The sequence below is a fragment of the Quercus suber genome, unplaced genomic scaffold (genome assembly GCF_002906115.3).
Source record: "Quercus suber isolate HL8 unplaced genomic scaffold, Cork oak 2.0 scaffold_366, whole genome shotgun sequence".
Taxonomy (NCBI): domain Eukaryota; kingdom Viridiplantae; phylum Streptophyta; class Magnoliopsida; order Fagales; family Fagaceae; genus Quercus; species Quercus suber.
In genome coordinates, this window is record NW_027069818.1 from 709,251 (window position 1) to 726,196 (window position 16,946).

The 16,946-nt window shown below is 36.9% G+C and overlaps 3 protein-coding genes across 4 annotated transcripts; all 3 read right to left on the reverse strand.

The window, feature by feature from the left end:
• Positions 1 to 1,337: 1,337 nt before the first annotated feature.
• On the reverse strand, positions 1,338 to 2,351 carry LOC112005643 (uncharacterized). The gene has a single exon (XM_024037933.1). The coding sequence runs from the start codon at positions 2,349 to 2,351 to the stop codon at positions 1,338 to 1,340; it is 1,014 nt and encodes a 337-aa protein (XP_023893701.1).
• A 370-nt stretch (positions 2,352 to 2,721) lies between these two features.
• On the reverse strand, positions 2,722 to 6,438 carry LOC112005666 (subtilisin-like protease SBT3.6). The gene is made up of 10 exons (XM_024037962.2): positions 6,185 to 6,438; positions 5,987 to 6,078; positions 5,769 to 5,866; positions 5,477 to 5,632; positions 4,716 to 5,389; positions 4,506 to 4,591; positions 4,172 to 4,417; positions 3,974 to 4,088; positions 3,490 to 3,682; positions 2,722 to 3,360 (listed from the first exon to the last, which is right to left on the reverse strand). The coding sequence occupies exons 1-10, from the start codon at positions 6,278 to 6,280 to the stop codon at positions 2,789 to 2,791; spliced, it is 2,328 nt and encodes a 775-aa protein (XP_023893730.1). The 5' UTR covers positions 6,281 to 6,438; the 3' UTR covers positions 2,722 to 2,788.
• Positions 6,439 to 8,035: 1,597 nt separating this feature from the next.
• LOC112005677 (uncharacterized) lies at positions 8,036 to 13,343 on the reverse strand. 2 transcript variants are annotated; one of them, XM_024037974.2, is made up of 5 exons: positions 12,991 to 13,343; positions 12,388 to 12,723; positions 10,293 to 10,568; positions 10,080 to 10,217; positions 8,036 to 9,763 (listed from the first exon to the last, which is right to left on the reverse strand). In XM_024037974.2, exons 2-5 carry the CDS (start codon positions 12,691 to 12,693, stop codon positions 8,216 to 8,218), a joined length of 2,268 nt encoding a protein of 755 aa, XP_023893742.1. In that variant the 5' UTR covers positions 12,694 to 12,723; positions 12,991 to 13,343; the 3' UTR covers positions 8,036 to 8,215. The 2 variants fall into 2 exon arrangements, with proteins under 2 accessions (XP_023893742.1, XP_023893741.1); XM_024037973.2 differs by having other exon boundaries at positions 12,388 to 12,753.
• Between the last annotated feature and the right edge of the window lie 3,603 nt (positions 13,344 to 16,946).

Consider the following 16,946-nt stretch of genomic DNA (forward strand, 5'->3'; position numbering starts at 1 on the left):
AAGGGAGGGGGTTGTGTATGTGTGTATGAAAATTATAAAATAAGTTGAAAAGATAAGAATGCACAATGAACAAATCAAACTATTAAATCAGTCAGTCTTCATTTCTAGGACTCCCAGAAGCCTGCTTTTTCTTTTTCTTTGAAGGATGAGATGGGAACTGATATAGGGCAACCAATCTTCAGTTTTTTCTGTTAAGGGTCCGTTTGGATTGAACTTATTGTTGCTGAAACTGAAAACTGAAAATTGAAAACACTGTAGCAAAATAATTTTTAAATGTATAAATAGTACCATGGGATCCATTTTTAATATTTTTTATTACATGAATAGTGCATAAACAGTGCGTGAACAGTGCACACACGGTTCATGCACCGATTTTTTTGCCTCCAAAGTCAAACAAAGCGGCCACAAAAAAAAAAAAAAAAAGAAAGAGAGGAGGAAAACGCAGCCTCCAGACGCAGACGTTGAGGCCAAACTGCACCTAAGGGTCCGTTTGGATACAATTTATTGTTGCTGAAAGTGGCTGAAAACTGATTGTTGCTGAAAACACTGTAACAAAATAATTTTTAAATGTATGAATAGTATCATGGGACCCATTTTTAATATTTTTTAATTGTAAACAGTATATGAACAGTGTATGAATAGTGCACGCACTGTTCATGCACAGTGATTTTTGTCTCCAAATAGTCAATAAGTCCGGCTAAAAAAAAAAAAAAAAAAAAAACACAAAACGCAACTCTACAATGAGTGAGAAACTGTTCATGCACAGTGATTTTTGTCTCCAAATAGTCAATAAGTCCGGCTAAAAAAAAAAAAAAAAAAAAAACACAAAACGCAACTCTACAATGAGTGAGAAGAAGTGGTATCCAAACCCTCTCTAAGTATGGGTTTGGATACAATGTAAAGTTACGGCGCGTTTTAGGCTCATTTTCTCCTTTTTTTTTTTTTTTTTTTTGCCTGCTTTTTTGACTTTGGGGGACAAAATTCACTGTGCATATACTGTGCATGTACTGTTCATGCACTGTTCACGCATTAAAAATATTAAAAGTGGGTCCCACAGCACTATTAAAAATTATTTTGCTATAGTGTTTTCAGTAACAATCAGTTTTTAGCAACTTTCAGCAACAATAAGTGCTATCCAAACAGACCCTTAAATCTAATGTCCAATATTGCACCCTAAATGAAAATCTCAGGATTATGATCTTCCGTGGTGGCGCTTTATAACATTGGTCATTTCATTTCTTTTTTTTTTTGAAACGGAAACTGAATTTTCATTAAAACTGAAATTGGATAACAACAGGGCACATCAACAAGAAAGTCAAAACAACAGTAAAACAAAGCTAACACTTAGCCCTATCTAGCAATAACACATGTTGTATGACAGGTGGCTCAACCCCTTTCCAAAACTGAGAAGAACCCGATGTCTTGGCTAGCTGAGCCAGCTCATGCGCTGCTCTGTTGTAATCCCTTTTCAGATGTCGCATTTTCCAGCTCCTAAAAGACCGCAGCAACTCCAAAGAACCTTGGATGACCATTCCAAACTCACCATTACAGCTACTCTCGTTAATGGCATCAACCACCTCACAAGAGTCAGATTCCACAATAATCCGTTGAAGCTCCATCTCCATAGCCAACCGAACCCCAGCATCTACTGCAAAAGCTTCTGTAACAGCCGCCCCATAGTCTCCATTCAGCACCTTACTCTTCGCAGCAACAACCAACCCCCTACTATCTCGAATAACTACACCAATAGAGGACTTACCTCCAATCCCAGCCGTAGCACCATTAACGTTTATCTTATATACATCCGGAGGAGGCGCAGCCCAGCCAACATCAGAGGCCGCTTGTTGTTGTGCTCGACAATACAAAACAGCATTTTTGTAATCCTCCCGTGTACGAGTCGCCATGCTCCAGATTTGTGAATGGGGACTGCTTTTAGCCTCATGAACCACTTGGTTTCTGTTAAACCAAATAGCCCATGCAGTAACAAAAAGGGTCTCAAGGTCGTTCGGAGAGCCAGCATCTAAAATTTCCAAGGCTAAGTCCACAAAGCTTCTGTTCACAGCCCATAGATTTATTGGACAATCCTGCCAATTCCACCAAACCTCACATAGCTTTCTACAATAAATTAAGGCATGGCTAGAACTTTCTACAGCCTTTTCACAGAGAGGACATTTAGCCTCCACATTTAAACCTCTCTTTGCCAAATTTAGCCTAGTGGGCAGCCCATCCATACAAGCCCTCCAGGCAAATATTCTGACTTTGGCAGGGAGCTTGAGTTGCCAAACCTTTTTCCATAATCGAGTCCTAGAATCCCCAATTGAACATTCACCTCCCTCATAATTTTCTACCATAGAAAGCGCAACATAATATGCACAATGTGAAAATAGGTTATTTACTGACTTGAGTTTTGCTTCTATTGTAAGTAAAGAGATTTCCTTTATTTGGTTCAATTGTACATGGTCATTATCCAATTATTTTTGTTGCAACTCATGCTTTCATTGAAGCCAATAATTAATTATGTATTACATTATGTTCTTAAACACGGGTTTCCTTTATTTAAGAGGTCATCGTGTCTACTTGGATAATGCTGAATAGTTGTTCAAATCCCAAGATGGATTAAAAAAATTGCATATAAACTTATAATCTTTATTATTATGGATACGATGGAGACCCAAGACAACTCTCCAAAATGAATGAAAATTTGAATAAAAGCTAAGAATATTAGAAAAATAAATACCCTTGTGTTGGCATTAACATGAAATTAAGAACCTCATAAATCTGCAATTTTTTAGTTATCATCAGCGTAAGATTGTAAGAGCTCAGTTCTCACGGACAAAGGACTCCTTACAGCATGCACTCCATTAGTCCATGTTAGGCTTCCAAAATAGTAGCCAGTGTTCACCTTGTGGGTTGTGGAGACCGTAACCTTGAAGGAGATCTTCTCGAGAGTAGAGTTGAAGACCAAGACATCAGGCTTTACCGATACCATAATGCCAATTGGAGGTTCAATAACAGCTCTATAAATGGTTTTCAAGGCTCCAACATTTGTAACAGTTCTGGTGATAGTGGAAGAATTTCTGAGACCTGGTATGGTTATGGAAGGTAGATTTACATCCAAAATGGAGACTTTAGTACTGGGGCACACAGTGGATTGCCCTATGAGCCGAGAGATAGCAGAGTTGTTGTAAGCCATGGCACAGAGGTAATGTATATAGTCAGTTGTGCCCATGTCATATACCAGTCCAGGGTCTGCTGCCCCATTTGCATTTACAATGCCACCTCCGAAGTCAAATGGATTAGCAAGGTTTTGAGGAAATCCCTCAGCAAAGATTGGTAAACCAGATGGACCAGTCTGCCATGCTGCATTAGGATTTGTAAACATCCACACGTGATCAGTAAGTTTTATATGCACGATCTTCTGAGTGGCAATGAACCAAAAAAAAAAAGAAAAAAGAACTTGCTAAATGAAGGTTATCAGCATGGAAGTACCAGTTGTGATAAGAGCTGATTTAATGGCTGCTGGGGACCAGTGAGGATGCAACACTTTGAGAAGTGCCGCAATGCCTGAGATATGAGGAGTTGACATTGAAGTTCCAGATAGCATGGCATATCCACCATCCATAGATTGACCAAGGGGAGAAGTGGCAGCTAATATGTTGGCACCAGGTGCAGTTATATCTGGCTGTCCCACATAGAAATAACAAGATAGTCTCAAAAGAATCTAGTAAGAAACCCTGCACTTCCTGTTCAGGCTAAATTGGACACTCAAACCAGGACCCAAGTAGAGTAAGTATGTGAACTTTTCTTTAAATATCATGTAAGGCAGGGTAAAATAATTAGACACATTGTAAGTCATTCTGAAAACGAGGTAAAATGCGAACAACAATCTGTTACCAAAATTATTTTTTCAATCATTGAAGAAAAACAGGATATTAAGGCAGAATAATCAAAGCCATGTGTAGTAAAAACAAACCTTGAGAATTGCTGGTGCAATAGAGTTAGGCCCCCTGGATGAGAAATAGGCCACCTTGGGTGATACTGGCTTGCCCACAATTGTTTTGGAAGGGCTTAACTTTACTAGAGGAGACCTGTGAACTCCATTCCAATACCCTTAATCAAAGGATTAGATAATAATCACAAAATAAAGGAATTATCATAACTGGGTTGTTACCTGGTAGACCTGATGTAAAATAGTATCCTGGTGCCAATTTCATAGTCAACTTCAATGCATGGGAAGTCACCGTCACATGAATACAAGGCATCATTGGGCTTCTTGGCAATAATAACCCCAACACCTCCTGCTTCTTTTACAACTGCTGATGCTTGCACTAAAGCAGTCCGACGAGCAATTGAAGTGAAGCAGAGCACCACCTTCCCGGATACTGAAATGTTATTCAGTGAAAGGTCTTCACACATACTGCAAGCATAATCAAGAAAAAAGAATCATGCTTCAAACTAACTTGCTAATCACAACCATGCACACATAAAGAAACACTTCAAGCTACCCTGCTGCATTAGGATCAAATTTTGTGGATTCCAGGTATACCAAGTCTGTAAAACCTATCTCCTTTCCTGTAAAAATGGCTTGACCCTACAAGAATAATCACAAAGCCAATTACTTCATTTCCATGCTCAAAAGAAACGGTGATGAGACTGTTTTCAATCCTATGTTTGAAATTTCAATATGCAATTTGCCTTACTCACGACCATCATACCAGTAAAGTTTTATTGTTTCCAAGTGTAATGGATGTAGGAAATGCTCGATCCATGGTGCTTGCTGCAACAGTTAAGATCCATGGTGCTGTGTTATGTACTGTATATGCTGAAGGTCCTTCATTTGCAGCTCCACAAACTACAGTGATGCCCCTAGCCACGGCATGGAATGAACCAGTTGCAATGCCATCACGTTCATCAACATCTGAGAACAGAGGAATGGAAGACCCAATTGACAAAGATAAAACATCAACCCCATCATGTATGGCATCATCAAAGGCTTTGAGTATATCAGCTGATGAACACTGGCCTCCAAGTATATCCCAGCAAACCTTGTATATGGCTAAGCGAGCACGAGGTGCACCACCTCTAACAGTTCCAGATCCAAGGCCCTTGTAGCTAACATTGCCCACAAATGAACCACCAGCTGTGCTGGCTGTGTGTGTGCCATGTCCATTTGCATCTCTTGGAGATAAGAATTCTTGGTCTCCAGATGTGTTCAATGGCTTTCCGTACTCAGCAAGAAATCCATTGATGTACCACCGCGCTCCAATAATTTTCCTGTTGCAGTGTGTTGAGGCATTGAATTTCTCCCCAGATTTACAGACACCCCTCCAACGAGGTGGAACTGGCCCGAGGCCTTCATCTCTGAAGACTCTAGACTCCGGCCATAGTCCTGCTCCATTAGGTGACCAGTTGAGTATCAATTATAGACATATAAGAAAGAAAGAGGGGGATTCTCATGATGGTGAAGTTTATGAACCTGTATCAAAGACACCGATGATAGCTCCATCACCCATATTACTACTGTGAAGAATATTGTTAGGAGAATGAGAAGAGAGACCAAGAAAATCCCAGCTCCTAGTTGTCTGCAGCTTGTGAAGCCTATTTGGTATGACTCGAACAACACCGGGCAACTCTAAAGCAGTCACATGAACAATAATTTAAAAAACAATGATAAGCACAATATTATGTTAGTAATCACAGACATGATTTAGACTTTAATTAGACATGTCATCAACTTCTTCATGGTATTTAATTGTTTTAGTTGGTACCAGCAAGTTTTTGTGCTTGAGACTTTGTGAGCTTGGCTGCAAATCCAGAGAAGCCATGTTTGTAACTGTAGACCATCAAGTCTGACGCCATTTCATTGCTGCAGAAAAATTAATAATTATAATTATTATAAATAAATAAATAAAACATTCAAGTCAGATTTGATTGTATTCTCAACCAATAAGTTTACTCTTTTTTTCCCCCTTGATTTATGTCATACCTCCCTACTACTTTTGCAAGCATATCATGATGTAAAACTGTGATCAACTTGGGTTCATCGTACTGCCTCTCTCCCAGATAAATTATGTGAACCTGTATATTGGAAAAGGAAATAGTGGACACCCAATTAAGGACTTCTCAAAACTAACAAAATTAAGAAAAATAAATTGTTGCTGGATATCGGTTGAATATTGTGTACATTGCTCTTAGCCTCCACGTTTGTTATGATGCCCTCGCCATTCAGAACCAAAAATAGATATACTAAAACAAACAAGGGACTCATTTTGTTGCCCATATCGTCTATAACAGTTTTGAGCTAGAGATAGGCAGGCTGGTTAAAACTTTTATGAATCACTTATAAGCAAGTACCAACCATAGAAACTCAGGTGGGTTTTGCAGATTATTTTACTTTGTGCTGTTTTTTACAACAAGGATACAGTTTGGTCACGAGAGGTTGGTTGCTCCTTAACGTTGTACAAAGTGGAAACTTAATATATTATAATATTAAAGGGTCAACCTTGACTCAAATAAAAATGATTTGACCGTCACTTCTTTACAGATAACGGACTATCATCATGGTGGTTGATATAGTCGTTTATAGTAATCACTCACGCGCGTACTCTCACTTACCGTACACGCCCTGGTCCTGAAATATAGCTTCAATGTCTTCCTTTGGAGAGTGCACTCCACGCAGTTTTAATGTACGCCAGCTTTTTTCTTTTTCTATTATTTCAAATGAAATCATGGGAACACGAAAAAGGAAAAAGAAAATACAGTAGATGATTAAGTGGTGAACAAGCATAGAAAAGTACACCTCTCTATTGAAGCAGAAGTCAACTGAAGGCTACGCGCATATACATTGAAAAGTATTGGTACTTTGTGCCATAGTTTACAATTGTTGATTATTAGAGTTGCTGACATTTGTGTCCCAAAAAGATAGAATGATCCTTTTTGACCTGTTTTCTATAATCACACATTTTGTCGCAATTTTTACTTTAATTTGATGGTATCGATAAATCATTTACTTTATATGGACACACCAACTTTTTTCTACCTCTCATAATCAAAATCAAAGTTTTTAATATAAAAATTGTGTCCATAGACTCTCTATTGGTCCTTATATATCTTATTGTGAAGTAAATAGTTAACTAAAGACATTTTAGCGTTCTTGAGTGTTGGAAAAAATACAGTATATTGAATTTAGAATCTCCTAAAAGCTCTTTAGTCAAGCAAGCGCAATTTCCGCTAAAAAGAGCTTTAAGACTATCAAATCACTTTTTGTAGCACCCCCCCCCCCCCCCCCCCCCTAATCTGAACTATGAACCTTGCTATAAGAAAGGAAGATGTAAAGTAGACTCTGCCAACAAACAATTACTATTCGAAAGGGTTCATTCATTCTGATAACAATGTTACCAAAGTTCTAACATTTAAGACATTTAGCAGGCTTACTTGCGTTTCAGAAACATTAAAAAGTATGATATCCAAATTCATCAATATCAATATCATGTAAAAAAAAGTCTTAATGATATCATTGAATATAGCCAGCGATTTCTCTGTGCATTAACATCATCATAGGCACCGGCACCAAAAGTCTACAATGCAAAAGCATATCATGAGGTAGGTAGTTGGTGTTCCACATTATCAAGAAAATGTCAACACCTTCTAGATTGGAACACAATATTTTCCATCCCAGATGGCTACGTTCTTGTCCACAATAAGAGCATATCACCACACTTTCTCTAAGCATTCCCTATCATGGTCCACATATACAGGACCAGATTTTTGGCCTCAAACTGTCATACAAATACCATATATTTCTCAATGGGGCACTAGTTAAATTTAAGCATTCAACATTCTTGCCCTGCTGCATTAATCCAGAAGCTTCCAAATGCGATGTGTCATGATAGTAGGCGGTAGGACTAACAAATGGCTTACAAATCTTTACACTATGAACATATTGACAAGGCTTTGGTAGAGTTTTTTTATAGGGCCCACAATCCCCTCTTCCCCACCCACCCCCCCACCCCAAAAAAAAAAAAAAAAGGTGTAACTGATTTTGCTAGTTTTCATGCTTAAAAAACAGAAAATGAAACAGCAACAGAGCTAAGTAAAGAAATCACACTAAAAATTAACAAACTCTATTGCCTTATCTGCGTATATAATTCAATTAGTATGTCTTACTCTCAACTGAAAATTTCTTTTTTTGGTAAGTCCCAGCTGAAGAATTTGGTCACCAAGCACCAGAAGTTGCCTCCTTTACAATGAGATTAATGCCATGAACCCAGAGTTCCAATTTAGCATAAGAGCTTGCCTCAAAGTGAATCTCTCTCTCTGTCTCAGTCAATACCCGAAAAACTAACTTGTTTCCATTCCCAGTACCATTCCTCTGATTCTTTAAAAAGTGTGCACTTGGCCCTGCAACAGCCTTCTTACACACCACATTCCTCCGACTAGTTTTTCCCCATGACAACAAGCCAGATTTGAGCATCCGAACCACCTTCATGTGTGAAGAACCTCTCCCCTCACGTGTGTGCTTGCAGAGCTCCTCCCCTAGAAGCACATGAGAACGAGCTAAGTGATCAATTATCACACCTTCTGCATCCTTACAATTACTGCTTGTCCTAGCCAGAGATAAGGCTGTCTCCCCACTGCTATTGACAATACCACAATCAGCACCTCTTTGTAGTAACAGCTTGCAGGCATCAGCATGGCCTTCCTTCGCTGCAACCATGAGAGGTGAATGCCCATTTTCATCCAAAGAATTTACAGAGAATCCCATTTTCAAGAGCTCAACTACTGCAGGCAAATTTCCCGTTTGTGCTGCAAAGTGTATGGCTCTAAATTCTGAATAGCCTTTGAGTTTATTAGCAAGCACGGCATCAAGCAATATCTCCTCAAACCGAATCCTGGCACCGTCAAAGGGATGATGCTGCAAGAGAGACATAATTGTCTGCCCCTCCCTGCTCTTTACACTGATGTCAGCTCCAGCATTTAAAAGGAGACGGAAGGCCTCAGTATGTCCACCCTTTGCCGCAACCAGAATAGGTGTCAAACCTAAGCCATCATGCGTACTAATAACTTCAGAAGAATCTGGGAGGACAATTTGTAGAAGCTCCACATTACCAGTTCCTGCAACAAAGTGCAGCAAAGAGAATACCTCAAGATTGCTGGAGAAGATCCTTTTTTCAGTTTGAATTGCCTGCTTAAGGATATTGACCAAAGAGGACCCGAAGACACTTCTCTTTGCCAATTGCAGTGCAGTGTCCCCATAATTGTTAGTCAGACCCAAATCGGCACCTGAAATTATTAGTTCCAAAAAAGAGTCAGCCTGATCAGATTTGGCAGCCACCATCAAGGCAGTATCACCAATTTCAGTGCTCGAATTGACTTGGCAACCATGCAAAATCAGCTGTTTTAAAATGGGAAGGAAGCCCATTCTAGTAGCCAGATGAAGAGCATAAAATTCATGTCCCTTCTTGGTTCTTATGGGAAATTCAACATCAGCGCCAGCATTAAGGAGCACTCCAACTGCATCAGGATTCTGACAAAGGATTGCATGACAAAGAAGGGTTCTCCCCTGTTGTTGACTTTCAAGGGATGAAATTTGGTGCTGAAGCAAAAGGTTTAAAATTTGTCCACTTGCTTCATAATACTCAACTGCACACCAAACTTCATTATATGGCTCACCCAAGCATGCACCCACTCTTAACTCCTCTCCATAAAAGATATCCCATGACCAAGCTCCCAGCCTGACATGGCAATCAGTTTTTGCACCTGCCTGAACACATACATGTGAAATCCACACTTTAATGGTGTTATTGAAATGAAGACAGAGGAACTAGCTTTGCTCATAATCCAAGACAGGCATGCAAAAAAGCTTTCAGTTGTAGATACATCGAAGGAACTCTAATATACATGAATTGTAAGACTTGAATGTTTAACCTTTAAAATATTGCTAAAATCAGATGACTATAAATGCAATCCTGTGAATATAATGGGATTACTTTAAAGAAATGTGTATAGGAAAAATTGGTGATTATTTCAAAGATGATTAAATCAAAGAAATATGTAGAGGAAATGGATGGACTCATTACCTCCAACAAGAATTTAACCACGGGCACTTGTCGGCTCACAATTGCAGCCACCAATGGTGTGCAGTCTACATTAGCATGCAATGCAGGCTTAACCGAGCGCAAGAGAACCCTATCCATGCAATTTATGTCCACTCCATTCTGTAAGAGTGAAAATCACTTAACACAGATAGCTCCGAGAAGAAAATTTATTGTACCAAAACTTCCAACACTCACCTTAACTAAGGCAGTCACTACATCAACAAATCCTCTGCAGCTTGCAGATACAAGAGCATGTTTGGCCACATCAGGTCCCATCATCTCTGAACATATCAGCAACTCTGCGGCTTCAGCCTGACCATAAAGGCAGGCCTCCAGAAAGGCACCTTCACAAGCTGATTGAGATGCACCTGCCTTAAGAAGCATATCGAGGAGGACACAGTTTCCTTCACGAGCTGCAGCAGTGGTTGCAAAGCCCCGAAATAACTCCTGGTTTACATCGGCTCCAGTTGACTGTCGAAGAAAACTCATAAGAAAAATATTGGGATACATAGCACTAGTAGAAAGGTGTATATTCATCGTCAATCAACACATGGCAAAAATTTGTAAAATAATATCTTGTTAATATTAAATATTTAAATTGGCACTGTTTGTTTTGAAGTTATTTGGGAATTTAGCCTCTTTTATAAGCACGATTGCAGCACCTAAAATCATTTTTTAAAAACATGATTTCAGCTAACTTGGCTAGATTTTAAATGTCAGCATATAAAATTGTGTTTCCAAGACACAATTTTAGAAATAACACAAATACCCAAATAGTTTTAAAACATTGCCAATTCAAATAATTATTATCAAAATAATATTATTTTGAAAATTTTGCCACACATATGCTATAGTCCTATATACTATGATAAAAAAGCACAACTTCAGTTAACTAGAGCATGAATCACCAAAACCCAATGTTTGAGAAACAATCAAAAGTCATTAAATTGTTAAGGTGCGCTAATATTGTAAATTCATTAAATCAATCCTAGCAAACCAATGGAAACTAATGATAAGTTCATGTTGGAACCCCAAAAAGAGAAAGATCAAGATAGAGAATATTCAATTCAAATTTACATAGCATTTGATAACTTCTAAATTTCACCTTTTGTATGTATCAATTTCAGAATTCCCAGCAGAGCTTTTCTTTCTTCTCTTTTTTTTTTGATAAATGAGCTTTTCTTTCAATTGTTCTATGCAGTTCTTGGAAAATGACTCAAATGATCACACCACCATACTAAAACAAACTAGTACCTTACAATGAATTGACACACTATATAAAAGATTAGATTTACATTGGAGAAAAGAAATGGAAAAACATTGTTGTAGAAGTCCTTAATTTTATACTTTGTTTTAGCCAATTGGCCACTGATACCAAGCTCAGATGTTAATTGCATAAATCTGGTTGGCTTTGTATATTAAAAATCTAAAACCAAGAAAAACCAGGCACCCCCTATTCTGCAACAGAGATTGTTTACAAGACCACTGATTTTGACAAAAGTTAACTACCCAAAAATTATATTTCAACATACAGAACATGGATTTAGAGGAGGGCCTTGGTGCAATGGTAAGTGCCTTTCACCAAAAATGACTGATCGCAGGTTTAAATTTAGGAACCAGCCTCTACAAAGAAAACATTTGGGGGTAAGGCTGCCAACCAATCACCTATCCCTATCCCTGCAAAAGTGGAGGCTTCGTGCACTGGATACAACCTTTTAGAACATGGATTTATGCTTCTTCATTAGTGCAAGTCAGTTTATTTCACACCATGACGGCATCACAGGTAATAATTGATCAAGAGGGGTAAATGCAATTCATGATCCTTGATATCAAATTAGAAAGGTAAGGACTAAGGAGTCTAGACATAACAGCCAATAAAAGCAAAAGGGGTGTATGCATGAACAGCTCATGAACATGTCACTCAAAACCAGAAACAAGGTCTACAAAGATTAATGATAAACTATCACTTATACCAAAAACTTAAGCTAATAAGAAATTATGAATTTAATCACTTACCTTTATTCTAACAACTAAAAACATTAAGAGGCCAAATCATTTTGACTTAAAGCGCAAGGCTTGGAAATTGAAATATAGTAAAATTCACTTTAGCTTTTCATGCTCTGAATGTTACAAATAAATTTTTATATAGATACCACACGATTGGAAACCTATGGCAACTGCTCCATAATGAATGTTACAATTCTCAAGGACAGACACAAAAAATGCATTATGGAAGTATGGAACTATAAAGAAAAATGAACAAATAAACAAGTGCAAACCAAGATCATACCAGGAGCTTCCGGGCAATATCAACATGACCCGAATGGGCAGCAGCAAAGAGGGGAGTGACATCGGTGACAAAGTCCCTATACTCAATCTCAACCTCATCGGCCTCTTCCTCTCTCAGCACAGTCTCAATGCACTTGACTCTCAAGCTAACTGTCCCAATATAGTTCACGTCCACGGCCTCCAATGCCAAACACTCTGTCACACACTCCAAGTCCCCACCTAGAGCAGCCTCAATGAGCCTCTGAGACCTCAATGAAAGCTCGTCCCTGTCCCGCCCACTCCCACCGACAAAACTGTACCTTCCCATCTGCTTCTTTCACTGACACACCGACGACCCCTATGGAAATGGAACCCGAATAATCCAAATCTTTATACAAAACCAAATCTTGATGAAGATATCAATACAATAAAATAATATTATATTTTACATATATAGCATTCTTGTACTACGTGTATTATTACAAATAAAAAAATAAAGATCAATTATTTGCTCTGAGAGTGAAGGGTCTCAGATTGTGCGCTTTGTTTGGCTTTATATGCAGAGAATAATGCAACTACAACAAAGAGAGAAGTGAGAAGCAAATGTTTAATTCACAGTACATACCTGGGCTCAAATTACCATGTTAGTTCTTTGTTCTTCATCAATCTTCTTTCTTCTGCTACCTAGTCTTTGTCAAATGTTTCTACAGCTCTACCAGACAACATGGCAGTAAAAACGAGGGAAAAAAAGGTTTAAACTTTAAAAGCCCCCACACCAATAATAATGGCATAGTTAAATTGAGAAACTCACTGAGCAGCAAAAGTGTGGGGAAATGGGTGAAAGAGACAGGTACGGTAGAGAAACAATGGAATGGAACATAGAAAAAGGGCTGAGGTTGACTTTGCAGAGGGACAGGACTAGCAAGTAGCAAGAGATGGGCTCAAACTTCAAGGTGTGTGTGACTTGTGCAAAGTTCACATTTGATAAATTTTCCCTTTTGCCAAAATGTCATCTAGATGCCAAAGTTGCCAATAATCGCGCTAAGTGCTGTATGGAAAATTGCAAATGCTATCAATTCCACAGGTGGTGGAAAATTTTAAGGAGCAATGATTATCACAATCGCTATTGCACACTCTTTTTTTCTTTTTCTTTTTTTGAGGAAGTATTGGCTTATTGCGCACACACTCTATACGCATAATACAAATTTTGATATCACTTTTTTGTGTTTCATTTTATATTCCATAATTATGATATGCATTTATTGTCTGATTTTTTATTACCATTTTAAACTTGAATTATTTTATAATAGAAGTTAAAAAGAATATATTATATATGGTAAATTGTGATTGGTAAGGTATAAAATACAATATAAAAGGTGATATAAAGTGGATTTGTATTCTCCTGAGTGTATATGAGGTGTGAATAGCGATTATGTAGTGCATTTTCCAAAAAATGAAGTGTTGGAGTGTAGGAGCCTTGGAAGTTTGAATTATATGCAGCAAAGCCCATAAGCCCTATGGCACCGGTTTCAAGTTCAGCCCAATTGTGTGACGTGAATTACAAGTGAATAGCCCACTAAACTTATTGAAGAAGTCCAAGTTGAACAATTCAAGCTCACATCAATTGGGCCAACGAAGCTACTGTTCAAGGTCGACTGGCTAAATATTGCCAACAAAAATTAGCCTGTCTTGGAATTTTGTTAGCGGCCCATGTTTCTTTTCTCTCTTTTTTGCTGAATAAAACTTTTCATTAACACATAATAAAGAAATTAATACAAAATAGCGAATTAAATCCATCTAGCTCTTCTAGCAACACAATAAAATCCCCCTCAAAAAAAAAAGCAACACAATAAAAAATTAAAAAAATCTATCTTACTCCATGTGTTAAAGAAAAAGAGCTCTTTTATGAATTTCTACAGTGATGAGGCACTTTTCTAGTATGCTTGAGTAGGGTTGAACTTGAGCTTGGCAGATATGATTGTTAAAGTGTCCCTTTCAAAATGACATTAACCCAAGAGACCAGGCTAGGTGAACTGCGAGAATAGCGGCTTTAGCTTCACCAGCAACAGGTTTGACACAAAGTTTTCACATTATTTGACCCAACCCAGTCTGGGATTTTTTTCATCCAAGGTAAGGAATAATTGACCTAATCGGTTTAATATTCGAGTTGGATGAAACGGGGTAACTCATTTTTTAAGGTTTTTTTTTTATCATTATTTATTTAAATCAAATCCTTCTTGAGAGTGATGAGATTTCGTATTTTTAAAATAAAAATAAAAATAAAAATTGACATGCTTCACATCATTTTTTTTTTATGATGATAATATAATTAGTGAACTTTGGATTATGAAAACATGAAAAAAAAAAATTATCATATTTACTATTATTATTTAATATTTTTTGCATGTGAAAAATATGGGTCAAGCCACTTCCAAATCTTTTAAGATGACCCTTTTTAAGTGATGGCAATTGGTGCCTAGTTTCCTCTCCTCTTTAAGGCAGGGGAAACTCGTGCAAGAGGCAAGTCGAGTTTTGAACAAGTAGGATATGTTTTACTAATTTTAATAAGAGAAACGAGATAAATATGAATATAAAGGAAAAATGGGAACTGCAAAAGTAATAAGAGAAAATGAGAGGCAAGTGTTTTGAAAAATGATAATGGAATTTATATAAAGATAAATAAATTATAACTAAGATATGTGTGTGTGTGTACACTAGTTAAAGGCCCATGTGTTGCACAGTTTTATCATAAACTTATAGAATATACATTTTATTTGATAAACAATAATCTCTCAAATAATTATTATAATAACAAAAGGAAAAAATTGTTTTGGTATAATAATTATCAAATATAAAATGATAACACCTAATAAAAAATTATTATATTGTAACCTACCAATTGTGCTCTAATGGGAATTTTGTATTTTTGGGAGATTGTTGAATATCTCTTTGTACACTATATTTTTAGTGTATCCTTGTTCTTGTTTATCATTGTTCTTTATTATAAAATTTTAATATTGATAAAAAAAAATCATGTCAAACCATATTTAATGATTGATAAAAAAAATAAAAAATAAATAAATGGATAGATTGACTTCTTTTATAGATCAAAGTGTGCCGCTATAATAGTTAGCCAAAGCTATTTCAATCATGAAAAAAAAAATTCAAATTGTTATGAACAATTTATAATCAAATTTATATCAAGACATGCTTAATAGTAAGCTAAAACGATTTTTCTCTAAATAAAAATTGAGAGGATGAAAGCAACATATCACCATTAGAACCCATGTCATAAAACAAAAAATAATTTTAAAAATTATGCCTAAGCATATTTAATTGTTAATTCTCAAACCATAATCATATAAATTGTATAAAACATAAGCAAATTAGGTTAAACAAAAAACAAATATATATATATATATATACACAAAACCTATTCAATTTAATGAAAAAAAAAAATTAGAGTAAACAAATACATACCTAAAAGGTTGTACGTAGAATAAGAGAAGAATAAAGAAAAATAACTGTAGGGTTAGGATTTGTGACTCAAGCCCAAAAACAATAAATTTGTAGAGCGTGGATGATAGAGTTTGGTTAACTATGGAACTTACAATGGTTGATCACAACATACCAATATAAACCAGCATAAAAGTACACGTAAAGATCAAGTAAGCTCAAGTCCGAAGAGACTTATGATAGATTGAATACAGGTTACAATTCTCCCTTCTTACAGTTCGACCTCCCCCCTTTTTAGGAGCCCTTTTTCTTTATATAACATCCTCCCCCATCATCCTCATCGTCCACTTGTTCTTCATCCAGCTCCCTACTTGAGTGCATGTCATGTCATGTATCTCTCTCAGCTTTTGTGAATGGCGGTAGCTAAAGTTGTACTGTTCAGGGGTCTTCTCCACATAAATGCGGCCAGAAAAGTTGTTGTAGTGCATTTAATACGATGGTGACAGCTTTTCCTTTTAGATATTTCTCCAATCTTATTATCTCCAAGCGTGTTCAAAGCTTATATAGACTGCCGAAGTCACTAGTAAGCTCATTCGAAGACTTCAGATATTTATATGACCCAGAATCTTTACATCTAAGGATAATGATCTCTTCGGAGCGCTGATGCTCTCTTCGGACGGAGTCTCTTCGTCCCCATGTATCTTTCTTTCACGCAAAGTATCCCTTGACAATTTTAGCCTCTTCGGACTTATAATAACCTTCACACTGGGCTTTACGCCCACTGCGTATGGTTAGGCCTTTCCCCCCCACAATAACCATGTGGCACATATTCATTATGAATTATTTAGTATATATACACTCCACATTAAAAAAATTGATATGAACAAAAAGTCTAATGTTAGTCTAATTGGTGGAAGTGTAAAACTGAAGTCTAAATCTTAAAAAAAAAAGGTAGCAAGAGGAAATTCAAAGAATTTAGTCTTTTATTTTAAATACTAAGAGTAGTTGTTGTTTTTTTTACATGTACTACCTTGCTGTTTTTTTAAAGTGTACAACGTAGCTTTTTTTATTATTTTTTTATACATGTAGTAATAAAATTTAAATTGAAAAAATAAGGATTAGTTG